Genomic DNA, 23,118 nt, shown 5'->3' with positions numbered 1-23,118 from the left:
ATCAAGGGAAAAGAGACCTTTTTACAGTACAATAATGTTTCAAGTTTACACATGTATACCAATAAACAGGCCAACTGTATAAACAGTATTAGTTTGCCTCTTCTACAAAAATAAAACGTACTGCCGCGTGTGCCAATTGCTGTCATTCTCTTGTATTATATCGTATATCCAGCATGTATCTTCCACCTCGGATGAAACTCTGGTAAGGCCGGCAGTGTCGGTAGGCCAATCAGAGGCAGGCGGGGCGTTGCATGTCTATGCTCAGACGTAGAAAAGATATACGCGTTTTCGTTGGCTGTCGGACAGAAACCTTCCATATCCATATTTTAACTTTTTTGTGTTTTTTCGTAAATGAATGCCCTACTACTTGATGACGCTACAGCTTCACAGAAAAGCATCAAACGTAACAGATTCACAAGAGATGCGTTTTGAGCTGCTACTTGATCTGCTACTAAATGCAATGCATGGGGACGGGAAGGGACACTAAAGCCAAACATTGTATCCTCTAGCAGTCTAGCTAGCGGTTGGTAACCTCTGACTCTAGCGTCTAGACTCTAGCCTAAAGGGGAAAACCTTTTGGCCGGGGGAGTCTGCTTATTAAACTAGCATCTTCTAGGGGTCAGGTGGAGAGGTGAGTGCTAGGGGGTGTGGTGGAGACTGAAGAGGTGACTCTTAAGGCTTATTCATACTCCGGTTTTTGATGATGCGCTACTCACCGCAGTGGTTGGGAAAACTACAACATGACGTCACGTCACGGTGATAAGTGACTCACCGCTCACCCCAACACATCTCTCTGTTTTTACTAACCACCGAAACGGTGAGTAGCTTATCACCTACAACTGGAGTATGAATAGGTCTTAACTCTTAAGACTGCGGTGGAAAATGGGGAGTTGGTGTGGAGAGTTGTCCAGGGTGTTTTGAGTGAGACCCGAACAGCATTCCTGTGTTTAGCTAGTTGACTGTCGAACCAGTCGCACCAGTATCAGTTTCACTGTTTTGTGATGTTAACAGTTTTATTCCATGGTGTGTTTCTCCGTAGGGGTCTTTGTATGAGCTGGATAAGGTGAGTCTCATACACTCTTAACTTTTGTGCACTGCAAAGCAAATAGTGTCCATAATGGTCACGTTCACACTGAAAGCCCAATCCCATTTCGGACCTATCCAGATTAGAATCCATCCCATTGTTTTTTTATCAAGTCTGAACAGAAAATAAGAAAATCACGCTTTATTTTCATTTACATTTAAATTATTGAACACAAACAATAGTAGATTCACAAACTTGGGGAAGTGTTTCAAGATACAGATCATGGGTACAGGAAGCATGGCCTCCTCCATTTTATGTGACTGCCACTTATCACAGACACTTAACAGAATTTTGCCAATGCCTGCCGTCTTAGCATTTCTTGGGCATTCCTGCAATCTGCAAGCCTCTCACAACTGATTTATGGACATTACAGAGGCTTCCAAATATGAACACAAGCAGTTTACATTTGTAACCAAGCTGTACGATAGCATCCTTATAGGCCAGTCAATCTAAGATTTGACCCAAAAGAAATTGCAATAGTAATCGTTCAAATGGGATTTTTCCTGCGGTTTGCCCCTAGCCTATGACAGCTACTTTATGGAATGTATTTTCTTTCAGCAAGTGAAAGCCATAGAGAGGTTCATGCGTCGCCTGGAGTTCCACCTCAGCAAGGTGTGTATATCTATCTATCTATCTATCTATCTATCTATCTATCTATCTATCTATCTATCTATCTATCTATCTATCTATCTATCTATCTATCTATCTATCTATCTATCTATCTATCTATCTATCTATCTATAAATGCACCATGTCTCTGTACGTACGTCTGTAATCCACGTAACTCGAGAACCGTTCACCCCACCGACTTCACATTTGACACACCTGGAGCATGCATTTCCAACTTGCATCGTTCCAAGTAGGCCAGTGTCCAACGGGCACCGCTCTAGTACAGTTAATTATGGTCCTCGTTAATCAGAATAATAATCAAGGACAACGTGTCTATATAAGTTACAGAAATTCCAAAGTGGTGTGCATGTATATGTATATGTAGTCTTTGACTTTGTTCCTTGGCACAACATATTTCTCAGGTGGGGAGGTCTGCTGCCAAATTCATATAATTTGGGGGGTTCCTTGACTTGGACCATTTCCCCCTTACATCCTCCTTTCTCTCCACCTGTACCGGCATTCTGGACACTGTTGCGCCGTTAAAAGCCAAGCGTCCCAGACCTAGGTCTGAGCCTTGGATTAACGACACCCCCCACGCTGCCAGGAGAGAGTGTCCCAGACCTAGGTCTGAGCCTCGGATTAACGACACCCCCCACGCTGCCAGGAGAGAGTGTCGGAGGGCCGAGCGTAGGTGGAGGAAAGACAGGCTCCATGTGTCACATGACATTCTCAAGGAGTGTTGAAAAATATATCGGAACACTGTCAAAACTGAAAAGTCAAGGCATTTCTCTGAGGTTATTTCCAAAAATGTGGACAAACCACGGGTTCTTTTTAAAATCATTGCTGGCCAGTTAAATCTCCAGGTCACAAAAAAGGCACGTTTAAAGACCAGAGGTGACCGAGCCTTTTCTGTCATAGCCCCCAAACTGTGGAATGAGCTCCCTTCCCATGTGAAACTGGCCCCACCATCGAGACTTTTAAATCTCGCCTTAATAAGCCTTAAGAGCATAAAACGTTGTAACATGTGGCGGATGCAGGTGGAGGAGCTGTACGACGCCTACTGCATACAACGGCGACTCCGTGACGGAGCCAGCAAGATGGTGGCGGCGTTCAACACGGCCACCGGGAGCAGGGAGGCACGGGAGAGCTTGAGCGAAGCCAACAAGGGCTATAGGGAATATACTGAGGTAGGTACAGTCTCTATAGGGAATATACTGAGGTAGGTACAGTCTCTATAGGGAATATACTGAGGTAGGTACAGTCTCTGTAGGGAATATACTGAGGTAGGTACAGTCTCTATAGGGAATATACTGAGGTAGGTACAGTCTCTATAGGGAATATACTGAGGTAGGTACAGTCTCTGTAGGGAATATACTGAGGTAGGTACAGTCTCTGTAGGGAATATACTGAGGTAGGTACAGTCTCTATAGGGAATATACTGAGGTAGGTACAGTCTCTATAGGGAATATACTGAGGTAGGTACAGTCTCTGTAGGGAATATACTGAGGTAGGTACAGTCTCTATAGGGAATATACTGAGGTAGGTACAGTCTCTATAGGGAATATACTGAGGTAGGTACAGTCTCTATAGGGAATATACTGAGGTAGGTACAGTCTCTGTAGGGAATATACTGAGGTAGGTACAGTCTCTGTAGGGAATATACTGAGGTAGGTACAGTCTCTATAGGGAATATACTGAGGTAGGTACAGTCTCTGTAGGGAATATACTGAGGTAGGTACAGTCTCTGTAGGGAATATACTGAGGTAGGTACAGTCTCTATAGGGAATATACTGAGGTAGGTACAGTCTCTGTAGGGAATATACTGAGGTAGATACAGTCTCTATAGGGAATATACTGAGGTAAGTACAGTCTCTATAGGGAATATACTGAGGTAGGTACAGTCTCTGTAGGGAATATACTGAGGTAGGTACAGTCTCTATAGGGAATATACTGAGGTAGGTACAGTCTCTATAGGGAATATACTGAGGTAGGTACAGTCTCTATAGGGAATATACTGAGGTAGGTACAGTCTCTGTAGGGAATATACTGAGGTAGGTACAGTCTCTATAGGGAATATACTGAGGTAGGTACAGTCTCTATAGGGAATATACTGAGGTAGGTACAGTCTCTATAGGGAATATACTGAGGTAGGTACAGTCTCTATAGGGAATATACTGAGGTAGGTACAGTCTCTGTAGGGAATATACTGAGGTAGGTACAGTCTCTGTAGGGAATATACTGAGGTAGGTACAGTCTCTATAGGGAATATACTGAGGTAGGTACAGTCTCTGTAGGGAATATACTGAGGTAGATACAGTCTCTATAGGGAATATACTGAGGTAGGTACAGTCTCTATAGGGAATATACTGAGGTAGGTACAGTCTCTATAGGGAATATACTGAGGTAGGTACAGTCTCTGTAGGGAATATACTGAGGTAGGTACAGTCTCTATAGGGAATATAACGAGGTAGGTACAGTCTCTAGGGAATATACTGAGGTAGGTACAGTCTCTATAGGGAATATACTGAGGTAGGTACAGTCTCTGTAGGGAATATACTGAGGTAGGTACAGTCTCTGTAGGGAATATACTGAGGTAGGTACAGTCTCTGTAGGGAATATACTGAGGTAGGTACAGTTTCTATAGGGAATATACTGAGGTAGGTACAGTCTCTATAGGGAATATACTGAGGTAGGTACAGTCTCTATAGGGAATATACTGAGGTAGGTACAGTCTCTATAGGGAATATACTGAGGTAGGTACAGTCTCTATAGGGAATATACTGAGGTAGGTACAGTCTCTATAGGGAATATATTGAGGTAGGTACAGTCTCTATAGGGAATATACTGAGGTAGGTACAGTCTCTATAGGGAATATACTGAGGTAGGTACAGTCTCTATAGGGAATATACTGAGGTAGGTACAGTCTCTATAGGGAATATACTGAGGTAGGTACAGTCTCTATAGGGAATATACTGAGGTAGGTACAGTCTCTATAGGGAATATACTGAGGTAGGTACAGTCTCTATAGGGAATATACTGAGGTAGGTACAGTCTCTGTAGGGAATATACTGAGGTAGGTACAGTCTCTATAGGGAATATACTGAGGTAGGTACAGTCTCTATAGGGAATATACTGAGGTAGGTACAGTCTCTATAGGGAATATACTGAGGTAGGTACAGTCTCTATAGGGAATATACTGAGGTAGGTACAGTCTCTATAGGGAATATACTGAGGTAGGTACAGTCTCTATAGGGAATATACTGAGGTAGGTACAGTCTCTGTAGGGAATATAACGAGGTAGGTACAGTCTCTATAGGGAACATACTGAGGTAGGTACAAGGTAGGTAGTACAAGGTAGGTAGGCAGGTAGTTTTGATACTTTTGAATTTGGATCCTGAAAAGTAACAGTTTTTGATATATGAGGTTTCCACTCGACAGATATGAAAGAATCAAATGTAAATCTGCGGGATCATGTATCAGTAATATGGGGGAAAAAAAACGAAACGTGTGTTTTGTGATGTTATACCGAGACATTTGCTATTGGTATTAACATTTGCATCTCTCTCTGTCTCTCTTCCAGCACATGTGTTCACTGGAGAGTGAAATAGAAAGCCAGATGGGAGAGTTTCATATTAAAATGAAGGGTGAGTCATTTGAACGCCCCTACCCACCCACCACCCAAGACAACAAACCTAAAGAACTAAAAACAAAAAAACATCAAAACATATGCATACAAAAGTAAATGTACGTAGATATACATACAAATAGATATTTCTACATACTGTACCTACTGCACATTGCACACATATGGTTAACATTTAGAAATAGGAGCCGCGCACACAACAGACTGCACCTGCAAGCACTGTGACTGATGTATGACTAATTATGTATGACCAATGACAGTTTTATACTGCTGTAGAAACGGAACATCTCTGTGTGGCTCCTCCCCTTTATTTGTCCACTTCCTCCCCGGTGCTACTGTGTTTATTCCTACTAACAACAACAATGCATGTTTAAGGCAGTGGTGCCGCCAGATTCTGGTGTTCGCAGAATCAAGACGTAGGAAATAATACAAAATCTTGAATCTGCTCAAAACATGATGTTCTGCTAATCGCTCCTATCAGACATAGGAAGCGCCTAAGAGAGCCTTCTAAACATGATGTTCTGCTAATCGCTCCTATCAGACATAGGAAGCGCCTAGGAGAGCCTTCTAAACATGATGTTCTGCTAATCGCTCCTATCAGACATAGGAAGCTCCTAGAAGAGCCTTCTAATCATGATCCACTGCTCACGTTATTTTGGTGACCATCTGTGTTTCAGGTCTTGCTGGCTTTGCACGGTTGTGTGCTGGGGACCAGTATGAGGTTAGAAACACACACACACACACACGCACACGCACACGCGCGCAGCGGGCACACACACGTTTTAGTCCACGCTCCGTCTGTTCCCACAGGACTTGGATGACTCATACAGTGTTTCCCAAACAATGGCCTGGGGCTCATTCTTGGGTTGCAGACAATTTTTTCTGGGGTATGAGTTCCTTGTTTAATATTTCCTAAATTTTTTATGTAAAAAAGAAACCTTTTTTTTAATATTAAAGCTACGTTCAAACCTGGATAGTTTGAGTGTCGCGATTACAGTGGTTTTATTCTTCCCAAAAAATATACAAACCCTTTTTGCAAAGACATAGGAACTCATTTTGCTGCTCATAAATTATATAGTAGCAGGAAACCTCATAGATTACATAGAACTTTGAATTCAAAAAAATGCTTCAGAGTTGAGTTATGGCTTAATGAAATGACTAGTATACTCAGGGCCGCGGGAAGATGTTTACACTAGCAGGTGCTGAACGTTCAGTAGGGGGTGGGGGAGCGCGCGCGGTAGCGCGCGCCGCAAAATGCGCGTGCACGCGCATTTTCGTGCAATTTCACGCAGAAAAGTGGCTTTTACTTTCCCTCTCCACACGCATGAGAAAACTGACACAGGCAATTAACCAGGATAAGGTGCTGATACTGTGATACAGCATATTTATTAAGCCTAGTAACAGAAATCTGTTTTAATTAAAATTATTATTATTTTCCCCCTCCCGTCCGAGGGGGGGCTGTGCCTCCAGCACCCCTACTTCCCTCAGCCATGAGTATACTTGGCTGTTATATTATGCATCCATGGTTCTGTGCGCAGTGCAGAGACGAAATGTTTTTATAATCGTCATGTGTCAGTCAGTGTTTAGATTATAAACAGAAGAGCATGTTTAAATGCCATGATTGCAGGCTAGTCCTGTCCGCCTCGGCATGTTCTGTGTTCTGTCGCTGGGACGGCGGGAGGTTTCAACGGCAAGCTGGCATTGCTGTTGCCAGCCAGGGTGTTCTGGCTGGTGGTGGTTTCATTGTGAACAAGTAGCCTAAGCAGAGTACAGTACTGTATGCATGCATACCCTTACCTACCTGGCAGGTGAAAACAAGCACTGAGATTAGCATTTCAATGCCTGATCTGCATGTGTAAAAAGAGGTGTTAAAGGGATAGTTCAGATTTTTTGAACTTAAGTTGTATGAAATACTTGCCATTAATATAGTGGTTGCAACTGTATTAATTGATTGCCCGAGTCCTGTGGTGGGAGTTCTGCTCTGGTTTTGGTGAAATATCAAGTAGTTCTGGTCATTTTGTGGGGGGCACTGGGGGCCACGCAGTAAAAGTAAATTAATCCACAAAACTAACGTTCATTTGTATTGTTGACCTATTTCTAAAATATTAGTGCAACTTCCGTCCTTTTTTTACCCCTCTATCACACAGAACTATGCTTTTTGTGTCCATATCACTACGCCCAAAAAATAGTTCCATGTGATAGAGGGGTCAAAGTTGAACGAAAGTCGCGCTAATATTTTAGAAATAGGTCAACAATACAAATTACGTTCGTTTTGTGGATTCATTTACTTTTACTGCGTGGCCCCAGTGCCCCCCACAAAATGACCGGAACTACTTAATATTGACCAAAACCAGAGCAGAACTCCCACCATGGGACTCGGGCAATCAATGAATACAGTTGCAACCACTATATTAATGGCAAGTATTTCATACAACTTAAGTTACAAAAATCTGAACTATCCCTTTAAGGTGCCAGACTTGGATGGTCAGAGCGGCGTGATTACATACTACAAAGTCAATGCAAGACGAGAATTGCGCGAACGGGCGCGGCGTGACCTGGTGCGGTACAAACGGGACGAACCGAGGCGAATATATATATATATATATATATATATATATTCAGGTCCAATCCCTCATGGGGGGCCGAGGCCCCCTGGCCCCCACAGACTCTATGTCACTGGCGCAGTGTACGGTGTGGGGGCCAGGGGATGTTGATATGGACAAGCTCTTATAATTTAAAGTTCCGTATACCTTCTGTGTATCATTTTGTATAATAATTAATTATTATACATAATAATGTATAATTTTATTCCAAGGCAGTGTCGCCTAGATTTCACTGGGGGTAATGATGGATGATGGGTTTGCGCTTCTTTTGCGTCTTCTCCTAAAGGCAATGGCATCTGGCACGGCGATGGTTTTTTTATTATATAACGCCCAAACCACACCTATGCATAATGCAACGGGTAGCGGAGGTGTTTTAAGGCAGGGGTTCTCAACGTTTTTGGCCGGGGACCCCCGGAAATGCTTTGGCAATGTCTCGGGGGGGGAAACCTATGTTTCTATGTCGGTGGTGCTCAGTGGCGTGCACAGACATTTTGAGGAGCAGGTGCTCAAGTGAAAAAAGGGCACCTTGTGCCTTAATAGTGTGAGATTTATATATTTGGGGCATACATAATATATTAGACCCTTTTAATCCAGAATTGGTCGATGTCACCATGTGCCACATACTGTACCCTACAAACAACACCCTTTCAAAGGGGCAGGTGCTTTAGCACCACTCGGTGTCTATCTGTGCACGCCCCTGGTGGTGCTCAACCTTTAGCACCACTCGGTGTCTATCTGTGCACGGCCCTGGTGGTGCTCAACCTTTAGCACCACTCGGTGTCTATCTGTGCACGCCCCTCTGGTGGTGCTCAACCTTTAGCACCACTCGGTGTCTATCTGTGCACGCCCCTGGTGGTGCTCAACCTTTTAGCACCACTCGGTGTCTATCTGTGCACGCCCCTGGTGGTGCTCAACCTTTAGCACCACTCGGTGTCTATCTGTGCACGCCCCTGGTGGTGCTCAACCTTTAGCACCACTCGGTGTCTATCTGTGCACGCCCCTGGTGGTGCTCAACCTTTTAGCACCACTGGGTGTCTATCTGTGCACGCCCCTGGTGGTGCTCAACCTTTAGCACCACTCGGTGTCTATCTGTGCACGGCCCTGGTGGTGCTCAACCTTTAGCACCACTCGGTGTCTATCTGTGCACGCCCCTGGTGGTGCTCAACCTTTAGCACCACTCGGTGTCTATCTGTGCACGCCCCTGGTGGTGCTCAACCTTTAGCACCACTCGGTGTCTATCTGTGCACGCCCCTGGTGGTGCTCAACCTTTTTCATGTCAAGGATCCCTAGAATTATCCGTATTTGGCCACGGGCTCCCATCTGAACATATGTTGTTCCAGGGACCCCCTCAGAAGCAAAGATTTGAGTTAAAAACGTTCGTTCTGAAAGAATATATATTCAAAGATTTGAGCCACATTTCCACGATTTTTCAAAAATAGCTAAAGTATAACATAATGCTTAACCCATTTTGGGCGGGAACCCCTTTTGGTGTTAGCATTATGTTATGCTTTAGCTATTGAAAAATAGCAGATCTACAAGCTCATAGCGCGCCACCAAGTGGCGCGCTACGAGCTTGTAGGTCTGCTATTTTTGAAAAATCGAAGAACGACTGACATAGAAACATAGCTTTTTCAGAAAACTGTCAGGATGTAGAAGACATTTTTAGAATCTGATCTCAGGTCAAAATGGGTTAAAACACCAAAGGGGTTCCCATCCAGAATGGGTTGAAAACGTCCCGTTCCCTCCACAGGTGCTGATGCGCTACGGGAGACAGCGCTGGAGGCTGCGTGGCCGCGTGGAGGTCAGCAACAAGCAAGTCTGGGACAGCGAGGAATACATCTTCCTGCCTCTGGTCACTGAACTGCTGTCTATCAAGGTGAGAACATTCTTCTGGTCACTGAACTGCTGTCTATCAAGGTGAGAACATTCCTCTGGTCACTGAACTGCTGTCTATCAAGGTGAGAACATTCTGCCTCTGGTCACTGAACTGCTGTCTATCAAGGTGAGAACATTCTGGTCACTGAACTGCTGTCTATCAAGGTGAGTCTGGGACAGCGAGGAATACATCTTCCTGCCTCTGGTCACTGAACTGCTGTCTATCAAGGTGAGAACCTCTGGTCACTTAACTGCTGTCTATCAAGGTGAGAACATTCTTCTGGTCACTGAACTGCTGTCTATCAAGGTGAGAACATTCTTCTGGTCACTGAACTGCTGTCTATCAAGGTGAGAACATTCTTCTCAAACTAACCCCCGATCCGTCACTATGCTTAAACATGTTCATGTCAAGGACACCCAAATTGATATACATTTGACCCCACATACAGCATGTGGGGTATTTGGACAGATATACCCCACATACAGCATGTGGGGTATTTGGACAGATATACCCCACATACAGCATGTGGGGTATTTGGACAGATATACCCCACATACAGCATGTGGGGTATTTGGCCAGATATACCCCACATACAGCATGTGGGGTATTTGGCCAGATATACCCCACATATGGAAAGGTTTTGTGCACGGGACCCCCAGAAGAGAAGAGTTGTGTAAATCGAAAGTACTGATTTCCAAACATAGCAGATGTACAAGCTTGAGCACGGCACAAAGTGACATGCTGTGAGCTTGTAGATCTCCTACTATCACATTATAGAGCTGTTTAATACTGTTACTAAACACTCTATAGCAATGACTAGCACAATATAGAGCTGTTTAATACTGTTACTAAACACTCTATAGCAATGACTAGCACAATATAGAGCTGTTTAATACTGTTACGAAACACTCTATAGCAATGACTAGCACAATATAGAGCTGTTTAATACTGTTACGAAACACTATAGCAATGACTAGCACAATATAGAGCTGTTTAATACTGTTACGAAACACTATAGCAATGACTAGCACAATATAGAGCTGTTTAATACTGTTACTAAACACTATAGCAATGACTAGCACAATATAGAGCGCCGAAGTCTGACGTAAATATCGCTAGAGGGCGCTAAGTTTTAATTTGTATTACAATCCCCATAGGGGGATCTTAGATCGCCTCATATCAGAACTGTGTTTTAAAAATAAACAAATGATCCAGGTGGTTTCACTCATATGCTTGCTGGGGAAGAATCAACTGACTGCGAGAAAACACTAATGTTACTGCTGCCGAATTAGTTAAATTTTCGCTAGAAACAGACTGTATCAAATATGAGTGACTGACTGTCGTAAACGATACAGAGACACCTCCCCGACAATATAGCCGAGACAGTTTGTTTATTTTTGGACCTCAATTAAGATGACCCAATGTTATTCTCCATAGAGAAAAACGTCCACGAACCCCTTGGATCCAGGGGATGAGTGAGTGCTCTATAGAGAGCTATTTAACACTTTTATACAAAGGAGTATCACTTAACACGAGCTTTAAATGCTAAAGCTACAGGTGTTGATCCCTCAGTCGATGTGTGTGTGTTTGTTTGGTGGTGGCTGCAGGTCACAGAGCTGAAGAGCCTGGCCAACCATGTGGTGGTGGGCAGCGTGTCCTGTGAGATGCTGGACCTCTTCTGTCCACTGGCCCAGACCCTGGCCGTGGACATCAACGACCTGGGCACGGTCAAGCTCAACCTGGAGGTCACCTGGAGGTCAGCACAAAAACAAACTCCTTACCTCCACCATGTGTTTTTTATTTGTTTTTTAATTTTTTGTAATATGATTTGTTTTGTCTTTCTCTTTTTTTTTGAGACCCCATTTTAATATGCAGTCGAGGACCCCCACATGTTTTTTATTAGTATTATTGTTGCTGTCTGAAGGAAGCCAAACAAGAATACGTTTTACTGTACCTGTACACAGGATGCAACAAAGTACAATTACAATTTACAATTTACAATTACAATTTAGGCATTTAGCAGACGCTCTTAATCCAGAGCGACTTACATTAAGCAATAACAAAAAGCATGGCATACATCACATGTATAAAAAGTAGTTATCATGAATCATGCGTAAACTAAGAACGTAACAGTGGAGTATCTATGTAAACTATACATACTATACTATATAATATATTATACATGTGTACTATAAAGTGCTATGACTACATAAAGTGCAATTCTAGAGCTGTCTACATAACAAGCTATAAGTCTGTTTAAAATACTATCTAAGTCTACATAATGTGCTATCTAAGGGGCTAGGCTAGGGCAAGTGCTACGGGCCATGGTGGAGTCTGAAGAGGTGGGTTTTCAGACTACGGCGGAAGATTGGGAGTGAGGCTGCAGTTCTGACTGCAATGGGAAGTGCATTCCATAGTTTTGGAGCCAAGTACAACCTTGAACCTTGAACTTTATTTTAACCAACCGAGTGGAAACCCCACATGTCCTGATGTCCAGTTACAGGATTCACAAACAGCAAAAGTAGCAGATCTATGAGTGTTTAGTAGTAGCAGATCTATAGATCTATGAGTGTTTAGTAGTAGCAGATCTATGAGTGTTTAGTAGTAGCAGATCTATGAGTGTTTAGTAGTAGCAGATCTATGAGTGTTTAGTAGTAGCAGATCTATGAGTGTTTAGTAGTAGCAGATCTATGAGTGTTTAGTAGTAGCAGATCTATGAGTGTTTAGTAGTAGCAGATCTATGAGTGTTTAGTAGTAGCAGATCTATAGATCTATGAGTGTTTAGTAGTAGCAGATCTATGAGTGTTTCGAGCTGGTAGATCTGCGACTTTTGATGCTTTAGTTTGACGCCGCAGTGTGACCAAGTGTAGGGTGTTTGACGCCGCAGTGTGACCAAGTGTAGGGTGTTTGACGCCGCAGTGTGACCAAGTGTAGGGTGTTTGACGCCGCAGTGTGACCAAGTGTAGGGTGTTTGACGCCGCAGTGTGACCAAGTGTAGGGTGTTTGACGCCGCAGTGTGACCAAGTGTAGGGTGTTTGACGCCGCAGTGTGACCAAGTGTAGGGTGTTTGACGCCGCAGTGTGACCAAGTGTAGGGTGTTTGACGCCGCAGTGTGACCAAGTGTAGGGTGTTTGACGCCGCAGTGTGACCAAGTGTAGGGTGTTTGACGCCGCAGTGTGACCAAGTGTAGGGTGTTTGACGCCGCAGTGTGACCAAGTGTAGGGTGTTTGACGCCGCAGTGTGACCAAGTGTAGGGTGTTACTTTACCATAAAAACACAAACTGTTTAAATGAGATGGGAGGTTTCTGACCGACAGCGACAATATACGAAACAAATCTATGCATACAGTAAGTATACAGTATACAGTAAGTATGCTTGTAGCCTGAATCGCTGCGTTCCGTCAATCTGTCTTGTCACTCGCTACTTAGTTTGGCCAGCAGGCAGCAGACTTGCATTGCATCCTCCTTACTGACATGTTCCTCCTTACTGACATGTTCCTCCTTACTGACATGTTCCTCCTTACTGACATGTTCCTCCTTACTGACATGTTCCTCCTTACTGACATGTTCCTCCTTACTGACATGTTTGTTCCTCCTTACTGACATGTTCCTCCTTACTGACATGTTCCTCCTTACTGACATGTTCCTCCTTACTTACTGACATGTTCCTCCTTACTGACATGTTCCTCCTTACTGACATGTTCCTCCTTACTGACATGTTCCTCCTTACTGACATGTTTGCACTTTGGTGAGATGCGAAAATAATTTTCGCTGTGCTGTACATTGACAATAAATTGAATCTCTCATCTCTCATCTCATAACGTCCCCTGTCGAGAGTAAAACTAAAACCTACGGTAAAAAGTAAACACTAATTTGATTCAGTGGTCTACTATGTCAGATTCAGTAATACAAAACACCTGATGGCTGTGTGGGGTGAGTTTAGTGAATGATAAAGGGGACGTTGCAGGGCAACAGCAGTAGCTGCGCACGCAGTGCGCATTGATATGACGTCAAACTGTCTTTTCCCAACCCGCACCACAGACCAATCAGAAGCCAAGCCACGGGTCTATTTCACCCATTTACATGTCCCGCCTACCTTGGAGATGGGACCCTTTCCAGACTGAGTAGTGAACGCAGCGACTCAGGCTGGAACCCAGGCTAGTATGTTTGTTCTATGGACACAAATGAAGCGTTTCACGGCTGTTTCTCCGTCGTTCCCTTTCAGCCCGTTCGACAAGGACGACCTGACCTCGTCCAGCAGTACGGTCTCCAAGAGGCTGCTGTCCAACCAGAGCCCGCCGGACACTCCCTCCATGCGCGAGCAGGTGTTCTATGTGAGTCACATGACCGCCAGAGAATTCTGCCCCACCGCTCAGACCTTCCCACATGGATTAAAGTTCTCAGTCGCCACGACTGATTTCAGTCATTTGGATTCCATAGAAGTCAGCATGTCTTCTATAGAAGTGTGTCCTGCACCAAAACATAGGCTATCTACAAGCTTACAAGTGTTGTAAGCTTGTAGATAGCCTATTTTTGGTTATTCGTTGTTTCAGTCTTCCAGAAAACCCTAATGATCTCAAATATTTCATAACCGCAATCGTTAACGGCTCAATCTGCAATTTCTTCAACTGATTAGCTGTATGGCTACCGAAACATAGTTTTACATATTGTGTTATGTGTGTAGGGCCTGACTCACACCTTTCCATCTAGCATACGACATTGATGCATGCTAGATGTAAAGAAAGGGTTTGTTTACATCTTGCCCCAATGTATTTCCAATGGAAGTCACATGGTTTGACACACACAACATTTGTGTTGTACGGCTTTCGGCTGTGTTTCGACTGCCCCTCATACAACACAAATGTTGTGTCAAACCATGTGACTCCCATTGGAAATGCATTGTGAGCTTGCATCAGTCAATAAGTCTCATGCATCAGCTATACATCAATCTGTTGTGAAGGTGTGAGTCAGGCCTAAGACACACAGCGCTAGTGTGTGGTGACTCATTTCACACTGACTTGGCCTAGTAACATTTTTCAGTCGTGAGATTTCATTTTGCTTTAATCCACGCGTCCCCCTCCCCTCCCGTCCCTCTGGTTCAGGGGTTCTCAAACTTAGGACCACAGTTTTTGGGGGTCCTCACACATCATTTATAGTTTATTAACCCATTTTGACCTGAGATCAGATTCTAAAAATGTATTCTACATCCTGACTTTTCTGAAAAAGCTATGTTTCTATGTCAGTCGTTCTTCGATTTTTCAAAAATAGCAGACCTACAAGCTCGTAGCGCGCCACTCGGTGGCGCGCTATGAGCTTGTAGATCTGCTATTTTTCAATAGCTAAAGCATAACATAATGCTAACATCAAAAGGGGTTCCTGCCCAAAACGGGTTAACCCATTGAGGCCAATGGCCTTCTAAATCAGTAGATCTATAAACCGCCCCAAAATTACATGCATTTGGCTGCGGAGCTCCATCTGAAAATGTTTTGTGCCAGGGAAAATTTGTGTTTTAAAGAATTCAAAATTATTCAAAATGTTCTTTCAAGATGTTGTGTGTTAAAAAATAGAAGATGTACAAGCGTGTCACTTCATGCCGTGCTGCGAGCTTGTAGATCTGCTATTCGTGAAGCCAACATCTAAAATTGCATCTAAAATGGCACCGATGCTTTCCCGGTTTTAATGGGTTAAAAAAAAAAAGTGTACATTGGTGGGGCTTGAATAGGAACATTTATTAGAAAATAAATGTACAATGCTGGGATTCCTTCTGATACTGTTTCTTTGTCTTATCAACATAGTTTAAAATTTACGGAAAACGTGTTTATGCAAACATTTAGCATTTTGCACCTTCACCTTCACCATGGTTCACCTTCACCTTCACCTTCACCATGGTCTGAGAACCTCTGCTTTAGTCACACACTAAGGCCTACATTTATATGGCGTAGCATGTAGCTGTAGTATGTAGCTGTAGTATGTAGCTGTAGTATGACGTGTCGTATGTCAAAGAGAACAGAGCTACAACCAGACTTTAGGTCTGTTCTGTTTTTTTTCTTTTTATGTTTTATCCCACAATTTTGTAACCCAGTGTCAATTATCTAATGTAATCCTGGGCCCTACACTAACTCTGCCAACCTGGGGGGGCAGCGGACTGACCTCATGCTTCCTTCTATGCATGAGGAGTTCAAGCTGCTTCTTTTCACCTAACAACAGGGGAGTCAGGAGTTTCCCCGGCCGGACGTAGCGCGTGGAAGGAACACGTTATTCCGACCAGTTCCTTTCCCCTCCATCAGGCACCCCGGCTGGCCAGGGGGAGGTAGTTTAGAGACCAGGATTACGGCATGTTTTTGTGAGGGTACCTACCCTATAGGGGACACGGGGAGAACATGCAAACTCCACACAGAAAGGCCCTTAGGTCTGTTCTTTTTGACGTACGATAGACTCATGCGATGGTGTAGGGCTGGGCAATATACCTCTGCTGTCGGGAAGAAACCAAAATGTTAATTTTTCAGGAAATGAAAAATAAAAAAAGATTCGGGGCAAACGCTCTCGCCAGAACATTATTTACCTTTCTGTGCCTATCAGGTCGCAACTCGAACGGCCCTGAGTCGGCTAAGCCAACTTCGCAACAATCGACACGGAAACTCGCTCGCTTTAGCTCGCTCGGTGGTGTCTCACGTGGCTCAAGTTCGCTTGAGATGGCAGGCCTCCGTCGCGGTCTAGTCCTTAGAGTAATATATTTAGGTCTAGTCCTTAGAGTAATATATTTAGGTCTAGTCCATAGAGTAATATATTTAGGTCTAGTCCTTAGAGTAATATATTTAGGTCTAGTCCATAGAGTAATATATTTAGGTCTAGTCCATAGAGTAATATATTTAGGTCTAGTCCTTAGAGTAATATATTTAGGTCTAGTCCATAGAGTAATATATTTAGGTCTAGTCCTTAGAGTAATATATTTAGGTCTAGTCCATAGAGTAATATATTTAGGTCTAGTCCATAGAGTAATATATTTAGGTCTAGTCCATAGAGTAATATATTTAGGTCTAGTCCATAGAGTAATATATTTAGGTCTAGTCCATAGAGTAATATATTTAGGTCTAGTCCATAGAGTAATATATTTAGGTCTAGTCCATAGAGTAATATATTTAGGTCTAGTCCATAGAGTAATATATTTAGGTCTAGTCCATAGAGTAATATATTTAGGTCTAGTCCATAGAGTAATATATTTAGGTCTAGTCCATAGAGTAATATATTTAGGTCTAGTCCATAGAGTAATATATTTAGGTCTAGTCCATAGAGTAATATATTTAGGTCTAGTCCATAGAGTAATATATTTAGGTCTAGTCCATAGAGTAATATATTTAGGTCTAGTCCATAGAGTAATATATTTAGGTCTAGTCCATAGAGTAATATATTTAGGTCTAGTCCATAGAGTAATATATTTAGGTCTAGTCCATAGAGTAATATATTTAGGTCTAGTCCATAGAGTAATATATTTAGGTCTAGTCCATAGAGTAATATATTTAGGTCTAGTCCTTAGAGTAATATATTTAGGTCTAGTCCGCAGTTGTTGTAGGCGAGAGGCCGAGAGGCACTTCCGCGTTGGCCACAGAAGCGGGGCGTGGTTATAAGCACAACCCGGGTGGGATTTTGAATGTCGAGTTTTAGGCAGGGGATTATCTAAATTGAAACGGAAGAGTGTGTGTGTGTGGTGTGTGTGTGTGTGTGGGGGGGGGGGGGGGGGGGGTGCTCTTCCTCGAGAGACTGACGATATTGTGATGTGAGACTAGATATTGGCCTAAGAAGGAATTCCTCTTTGGGTCAGAGGAGATGCGTTTGGTCATGAGGTTGAGGGCCTGTGTTTTCCTGGTTCTATTAATATATAGGCATTACTGGTGGTTATTTATCAAATTGTGTCAATGTTTTGTCAAAGTACCAATAGTCATCTCTACAATGTCATCACAATAACAAAGTATTTGTTCACTTCAAACTAAATTTGCCCAGCCCTACGATAAATGAAGCTTAATGTGCTCAAGTACTATTTATACATTTTATAGTCAAAGTATTCTCTTGTCGACACATCATCATCATCACTGATGGCTGTCATAGCTTTCATTTCACTGGCTTGTTCTGTTTCAGCTGCTCGCCAACTGCTGTGTCTGTAGCGCCAGCACTGAGGCGTGCGAGGCTATCGGACGTGTGGCGTGTTGGGCGTGTGAGGCTATTAGACGAGTGGCGTGTTGGCCGTGTGCTTGTTGCCCTCCATACGTAGACGAGAGTAGATGCATAGACGAGAGTCCTGGCGGACTGTGCTTGAGTGCCGGTGTGTATGAACATAGCTGTGGTCCTTGTAGCTGTTTAATAGTGGTTGAGTAGAGGTCCTGTTTAATAGTGGTTGAGTAGAGGTCCCAACTTGTCCCTCCTCTATCCCCTCCGTCCCCGCTGAAGAGTTCGCCGCGTCGAGCCGGCGTCCGGTCGGCCGGGCAGAGCTGGTCGCTGGTGGAGGCGTTCCGTGACACCTTGGCACCGGACAGGAGATCACCCGTGCGCCAGCGCCGCGACTTCGTCCGCAAAGCGCCGCCCCGATTCGCCCGTTCACAGTTGGTGTGTGGCTGTTGGTGTGTGGCTGTTAATGTTTAGCGTAGTGCAGTGATTCCCAACCTCTTTGATTTCAAGGACCCACAGTTTGAGTAGGGCCACATTAGACCCCCCATTAGACCCCCATAATCACCTCAACACTTTCCTGAAAGCAATTCTCAAACAAACCCTCTTAGTTAGGGAGGGTCCCTTCTTCTTGTCCCTCCTCTAAGTCCCATGGTTTCACAACAGGGCGACATAAAGACAACGTTCATTATGTTTAATGTAAATGAAACATGTTTTAGCCTGTGCTCCTCTTACAGAAAGTGTTTTGACCACATTTGGTTTTGAGAGTAGAACATCAAGAAGGACCTTCATTATCTGTTTTAATTCTATGCTATGGAACATACAGTAATATGCTGTCTTCTATGGAACATACAGTAATATGCTGTCTTCTATGGAACATACAGTAATATGCTGTCTTCTTGAGAGAGCGTTGTATGGAACATACAGTAATATGCTGTCTTCTTGAGAGAGCGTTGTATGGTGACATCTGAATGTCTGCGTGCACTTCAGCTACACAAAATGCCACTGATGTGCATATCTTGTTCCCTGGACATAATTATGATATTTGTGCATCGAAATGTATATTGTGGCTGTCAATTGGAAACCTTGTATGTTCAAATCCAAAACTGTTACTTTTCAGGAAATAAAAAAAGAACCATAGTTACAAACTATTGTTAACACTTAGGTGAAAATGGGTTAGGGTTTTGTACAGTATGTACAGTATTAAAAAAAAAAAAAAATTGATGCTGCTATATTTGTTCTGAAAACTTGGGTTAAACAATAGCAGATATACAAGCGTGTCACTTCTGCTACTTGTGCATCTGTTACATCATTTATTTATCTTTTTATTATTATTTTTTTGTATCTTAATCTGTAAGTCTGAGAACACATTTTGAAGGCATTTGTAGAATGGGCCTCAGGTGTTAATATTTCCATCTAACATTGTCATGTGTGTTTGTGTTGCTCCGCATGCAGTCTCTGCTGAAGAGACAGGGCGAGGCGGAGAACGGAACGGTCTGGTCCAACTCCTCCGAGTCCTCAGACGACTCCTCCAGCCCCGCCCTGGCGCACCACGCCCAGCGGCTGGCGTCGTCGTCGTCTCACACGCTACAGACCACTCCCACCACCACGCAGCTGTCCTTCAGCCCGCGCAACAAGTCCAGCGCCTCCACGCCGTCCCTCTCGTCCAATCAAGAGGAGGACGAGCCAGAGGTTTTCGGCGACATTCCCAACGGCCACCTCCTCCTCCCGCAGGGTTCGTCTTGTAGGGCCGTCGACGGCAGCGACGCCAACCGCCGACAAGACTGTACTACCAGCGATACGGCGTCGGTCCAATCGGCAGAGTCCTCTGAAAGTCTCAACCGCTCCTATCCCGATGTGTCCTCCGCCTCCCATTCTCTGCTCGCAGCAGAGAGGCCAGAGACCTTGGACCCACCGCCCGAGTTTGGAGGCTCAGAAGTGATTACGTTGCGGGCGCAGGAAGGCGGTGATGACGGGATGTCTGAGTCTTCGGACGTGCAGGCGGAGAAGTGTGAAGGCGCGGGAGCAGACGGCGCTGCTGAGTCAGCATCGGTGGGCGAGGAGGAGGAGGAATGTCCTTCGGGTCAGCAGCACCAGGCCACCCAGGAGTTAAAACAACCAGGAGACCCGCTAACGGTAAGACAAAAAACCTGTCCACCAACCATTGTGCGGTCTAGGGCAGTGGTTCCCAAAGTGGGGTCCGGGGACCCCCAGGGTCCTTGAGGGAGTTCCAGGTAAATGGTAGTTAGGAACCAAATGGACCCTTATGGGTCTGTAACTCGGAGAGTGTACAAATGGAACCAAATGGACCTCCATTTGGTTCCATTTGTACACTCTCAGAGTTAAATTAACATTGATTTTACAATGGGGTCTCAGAGATGGAAATGCCTAAATGGGGGTCCGTAGCCTAATGCATGTCAAACTGGGGGTCCTTGACATGAAAAGGTTTGGGAACCACTGGTCTAGGGGTTTGAATCCACCACCCTGCATTGGTTTTGGTCAAGCATTTTAAATTTCAGGCGGGGCACGGTGACACAGTCGGTAGTGCTGTCGCCTCACAGCTAGAAGGTCCTGGGTTCGATTCCCGCTCGGGACGCTGTGGGCGCTGGCGGCGTGTCCTCTCCTCCGCGTCATCAGTGCCCATACCCAAGGCGGGTTTGGCGAAAGGGCCTTTCTGTGTAGAGTTTGCATGTTCTCCCTGTGTCCCCTAGGGTAGGTAGGTACCCTCACAAAAAACATGCAGTAATCCTGGTTTCTAAACTGCCTCCCCCTGGCCAGCCGGGGCGCCTGATGGAGGGGAAAGGAACTGGTTGGAATAACGTGTTCCTTCCACGCGCTACGTCCAACCAGGGAAACTCCCCCCTGTCAGGTGTAAAGGAGCAACTTGGACACTCATGCATGAAGGAAGCATGAGTTCAAGTCCGTTGCTCTCCCCAGGTTGGCGGAGGGTGTATAGAGCCCAGGATCACATTAGATAATTTACACAGGGGTGAAAAATGGGTTACAAAATCGTGGGATCAAAATTATATTAATAAAAAAAAGCATTTTAAAATTCTTGCATGCCCAAGGGATGCCAGGTTGAAAGCGGTTGAAATATATATAGAATTAGCCTAATTTGCCTATATTGGGAAAGGAGCGCCCACAAAGTACTGAAAGAAAAAAGATAATTGGTAGTTTTTTATACAGTTGTATATTTATTACAATGATAATGTGTCTGTCACGAAATCCCAAGGCACAACTGGACTGCTGTTTTTGTAGAGGGAAATGTTTTTTTGCTGACCTAGTATTGAGCCCTGGGTGAAGCCCACGGTAAACTAAGTATTGAGCCCTGGGCGAAGCCCGCGGTAAACTAAGTATTGAGCCCTGGGCGAAGCCCGCGGTAAACTAAGTATTGAGCCCTGGGTGAAGCCCGCTGTAAACTAAGTATTGAGCCCTGGGCGAAGCCCGCAGTAAACTAAGTATTGAGCCCTGGGCGAAGCCCGCGGTAAACTAAGTATTGCGCCCTGGGGGCGAAGCCCCCGGTAAACTAAGTATTGAGCCCTGGGTGAAGCCCGCGGTAAACTAAGTATTGAGCCCTAGGGGAAGCCCGCCGTAAACTAAGTATTGAGCCCTGGGGGAAGCCCGCGGTGAACTAAGTATTGAGCCCTGGGGGCGAAGCCCCCGGTAAACTAAGTATTGAGCCCTGGGTGAAGCCCGCGGTAAACTAAGTATTGAGCCCTGGGGGAAGCCTGCGGTAAACTAAGTATTGAGCCCTGGGGGAAGCCCGCGGTAAACTAAGTATTGAGTCCTGGGTGAAGCCCCCGTAAACTAAGTATTGAGCCCTGGGGGAAGCCCCCGTAAACTAAGTATTGAGCCCTGGGCGAAGCCCGCGGTAAACTAAGTATTGAGCCCTGGGCGAAGCCCGCGGTAAACTAAGTATTGAGCCCTGGGTGAAGCCCGCAGTAAACTAAGTATTGAGCCCTGGGCGAAGCCCGCTGTAAACTAAGTATTGAGCCCCGGGCGAAGCCCCCGGTAAACTAAGTATTGAGCCCTGGGCGAAGCCCGCGGTAAACTAAGTATTGAGCCCTGGGGGAAGCCCGCTGTAAACTAAGTGCACACAGGGTTTAACCCATTTTGACCTGAGATCAGATTCTAAAAATGTCTTCGACAGTTTTCTGAAAAAGCTATGTTTCTATGTCAGTGGTTCTTCGATTTTTCAAAAATAGCAGACCTACAAGCTCGTAGCGCGCCACTCGGTGGCGCGCTATGAGCTTGTAGATCTGCTATTTTTCAATAGCTAAAGCATAACATAATGCTAACATCAAAAGGTGATTAAAGGTGCCAAACTATTTTGTCTACAGGTTTGCTGTCACAGTTCTAGCTTCAGTCAGGAGGTTGAGACTGCTCTGGAAAGCTTTGACTTCCTCAACTGTTCCGACCTTGATGATGATGATGAGGAAGAGAAGGAGGAGGAAGAGGAGGAGGAGAAGGAGGAAGAGGAGGAAGAGGAGAAGGAGTTACAAGAGGAAGACGACGAAGAGGAGTTGAAGGTGGACTTTGGTGAGGATGTTCACAACATGGAGGAGGTGGATATAAAGGCGGTGGAACAGGAAGGCCTTGAGGAGCCGTTCTACGCTGATGGGAGGTCAGTATTATCTTTGTCACGTACTGTATAGTCTCGCGTTACCAGACAACTATTCCACAATCTCCGAATGCTATATAGAGTCTGGGACTATAGCCCCCATGAGCTGAGTAACGGAATGCTATATAGAGTCTGGGACTATAGCCCCCATGAGCTGAGTAAGGAATGCTATATAGAGTCTGGGACTATAGCCCCCATGAGCTGAGTAACAGAATGCTATATAGAGTCTGGGACTACAGCCCCCATGAGCTGAGTAACAGAATGCTATATAGAGTCTGGGACTACAGCCCCCATGAGCTGAGTAACAGAATGCTATATAGAGTCTGGGACTATAGCCCCCATGAGCTGAGTAACGGAATGCTATATAGAGTCTGGGACTATAGCCCCCATGAGCTGAGTAACAGAATGCTATATAGAGTCTGGGACTATAGCCCCCATGAGCTGAATATATATTTCACGAAAATATATTTTTTTATTTCCTTTTCTGCTAAGCAACAAGCTATAGCCTTAGATGTTTTCTATTTAT

General features: G+C 44.6%; 1 protein-coding gene across 1 annotated transcript in view; it reads left to right on the top strand.

Annotated features, from left to right (window-relative positions):
- The window catches only part of LOC306920666 (uncharacterized protein), a 56,828-nt gene that overhangs the window by 10,620 nt on the left and 23,090 nt on the right, over nucleotides 1-23,118 (top strand). The window contains exons 6-15 of the mRNA XM_079497482.1: nucleotides 1,040-1,063; nucleotides 1,643-1,696; nucleotides 2,731-2,880; nucleotides 5,274-5,337; nucleotides 6,014-6,057; nucleotides 9,690-9,815; nucleotides 11,423-11,571; nucleotides 14,040-14,148; nucleotides 19,427-20,107; nucleotides 22,312-22,595. Of these exons, the coding sequence (XP_079353608.1) occupies nucleotides 1,040-1,063; nucleotides 1,643-1,696; nucleotides 2,731-2,880; nucleotides 5,274-5,337; nucleotides 6,014-6,057; nucleotides 9,690-9,815; nucleotides 11,423-11,571; nucleotides 14,040-14,148; nucleotides 19,427-20,107; nucleotides 22,312-22,595 (1,685 nt within the window). The remainder of the gene's footprint in view (nucleotides 1-1,039; nucleotides 1,064-1,642; nucleotides 1,697-2,730; nucleotides 2,881-5,273; nucleotides 5,338-6,013; nucleotides 6,058-9,689; nucleotides 9,816-11,422; nucleotides 11,572-14,039; nucleotides 14,149-19,426; nucleotides 20,108-22,311; nucleotides 22,596-23,118) is intronic.

This window comes from Electrona antarctica (assembly GCF_951216825.1).
Source record: "Electrona antarctica genome assembly, chromosome: 3".
NCBI lineage: Eukaryota > Metazoa > Chordata > Actinopteri > Myctophiformes > Myctophidae > Electrona > Electrona antarctica.
This window is presented reverse-complemented; position numbering and strand designations above follow the sequence as displayed.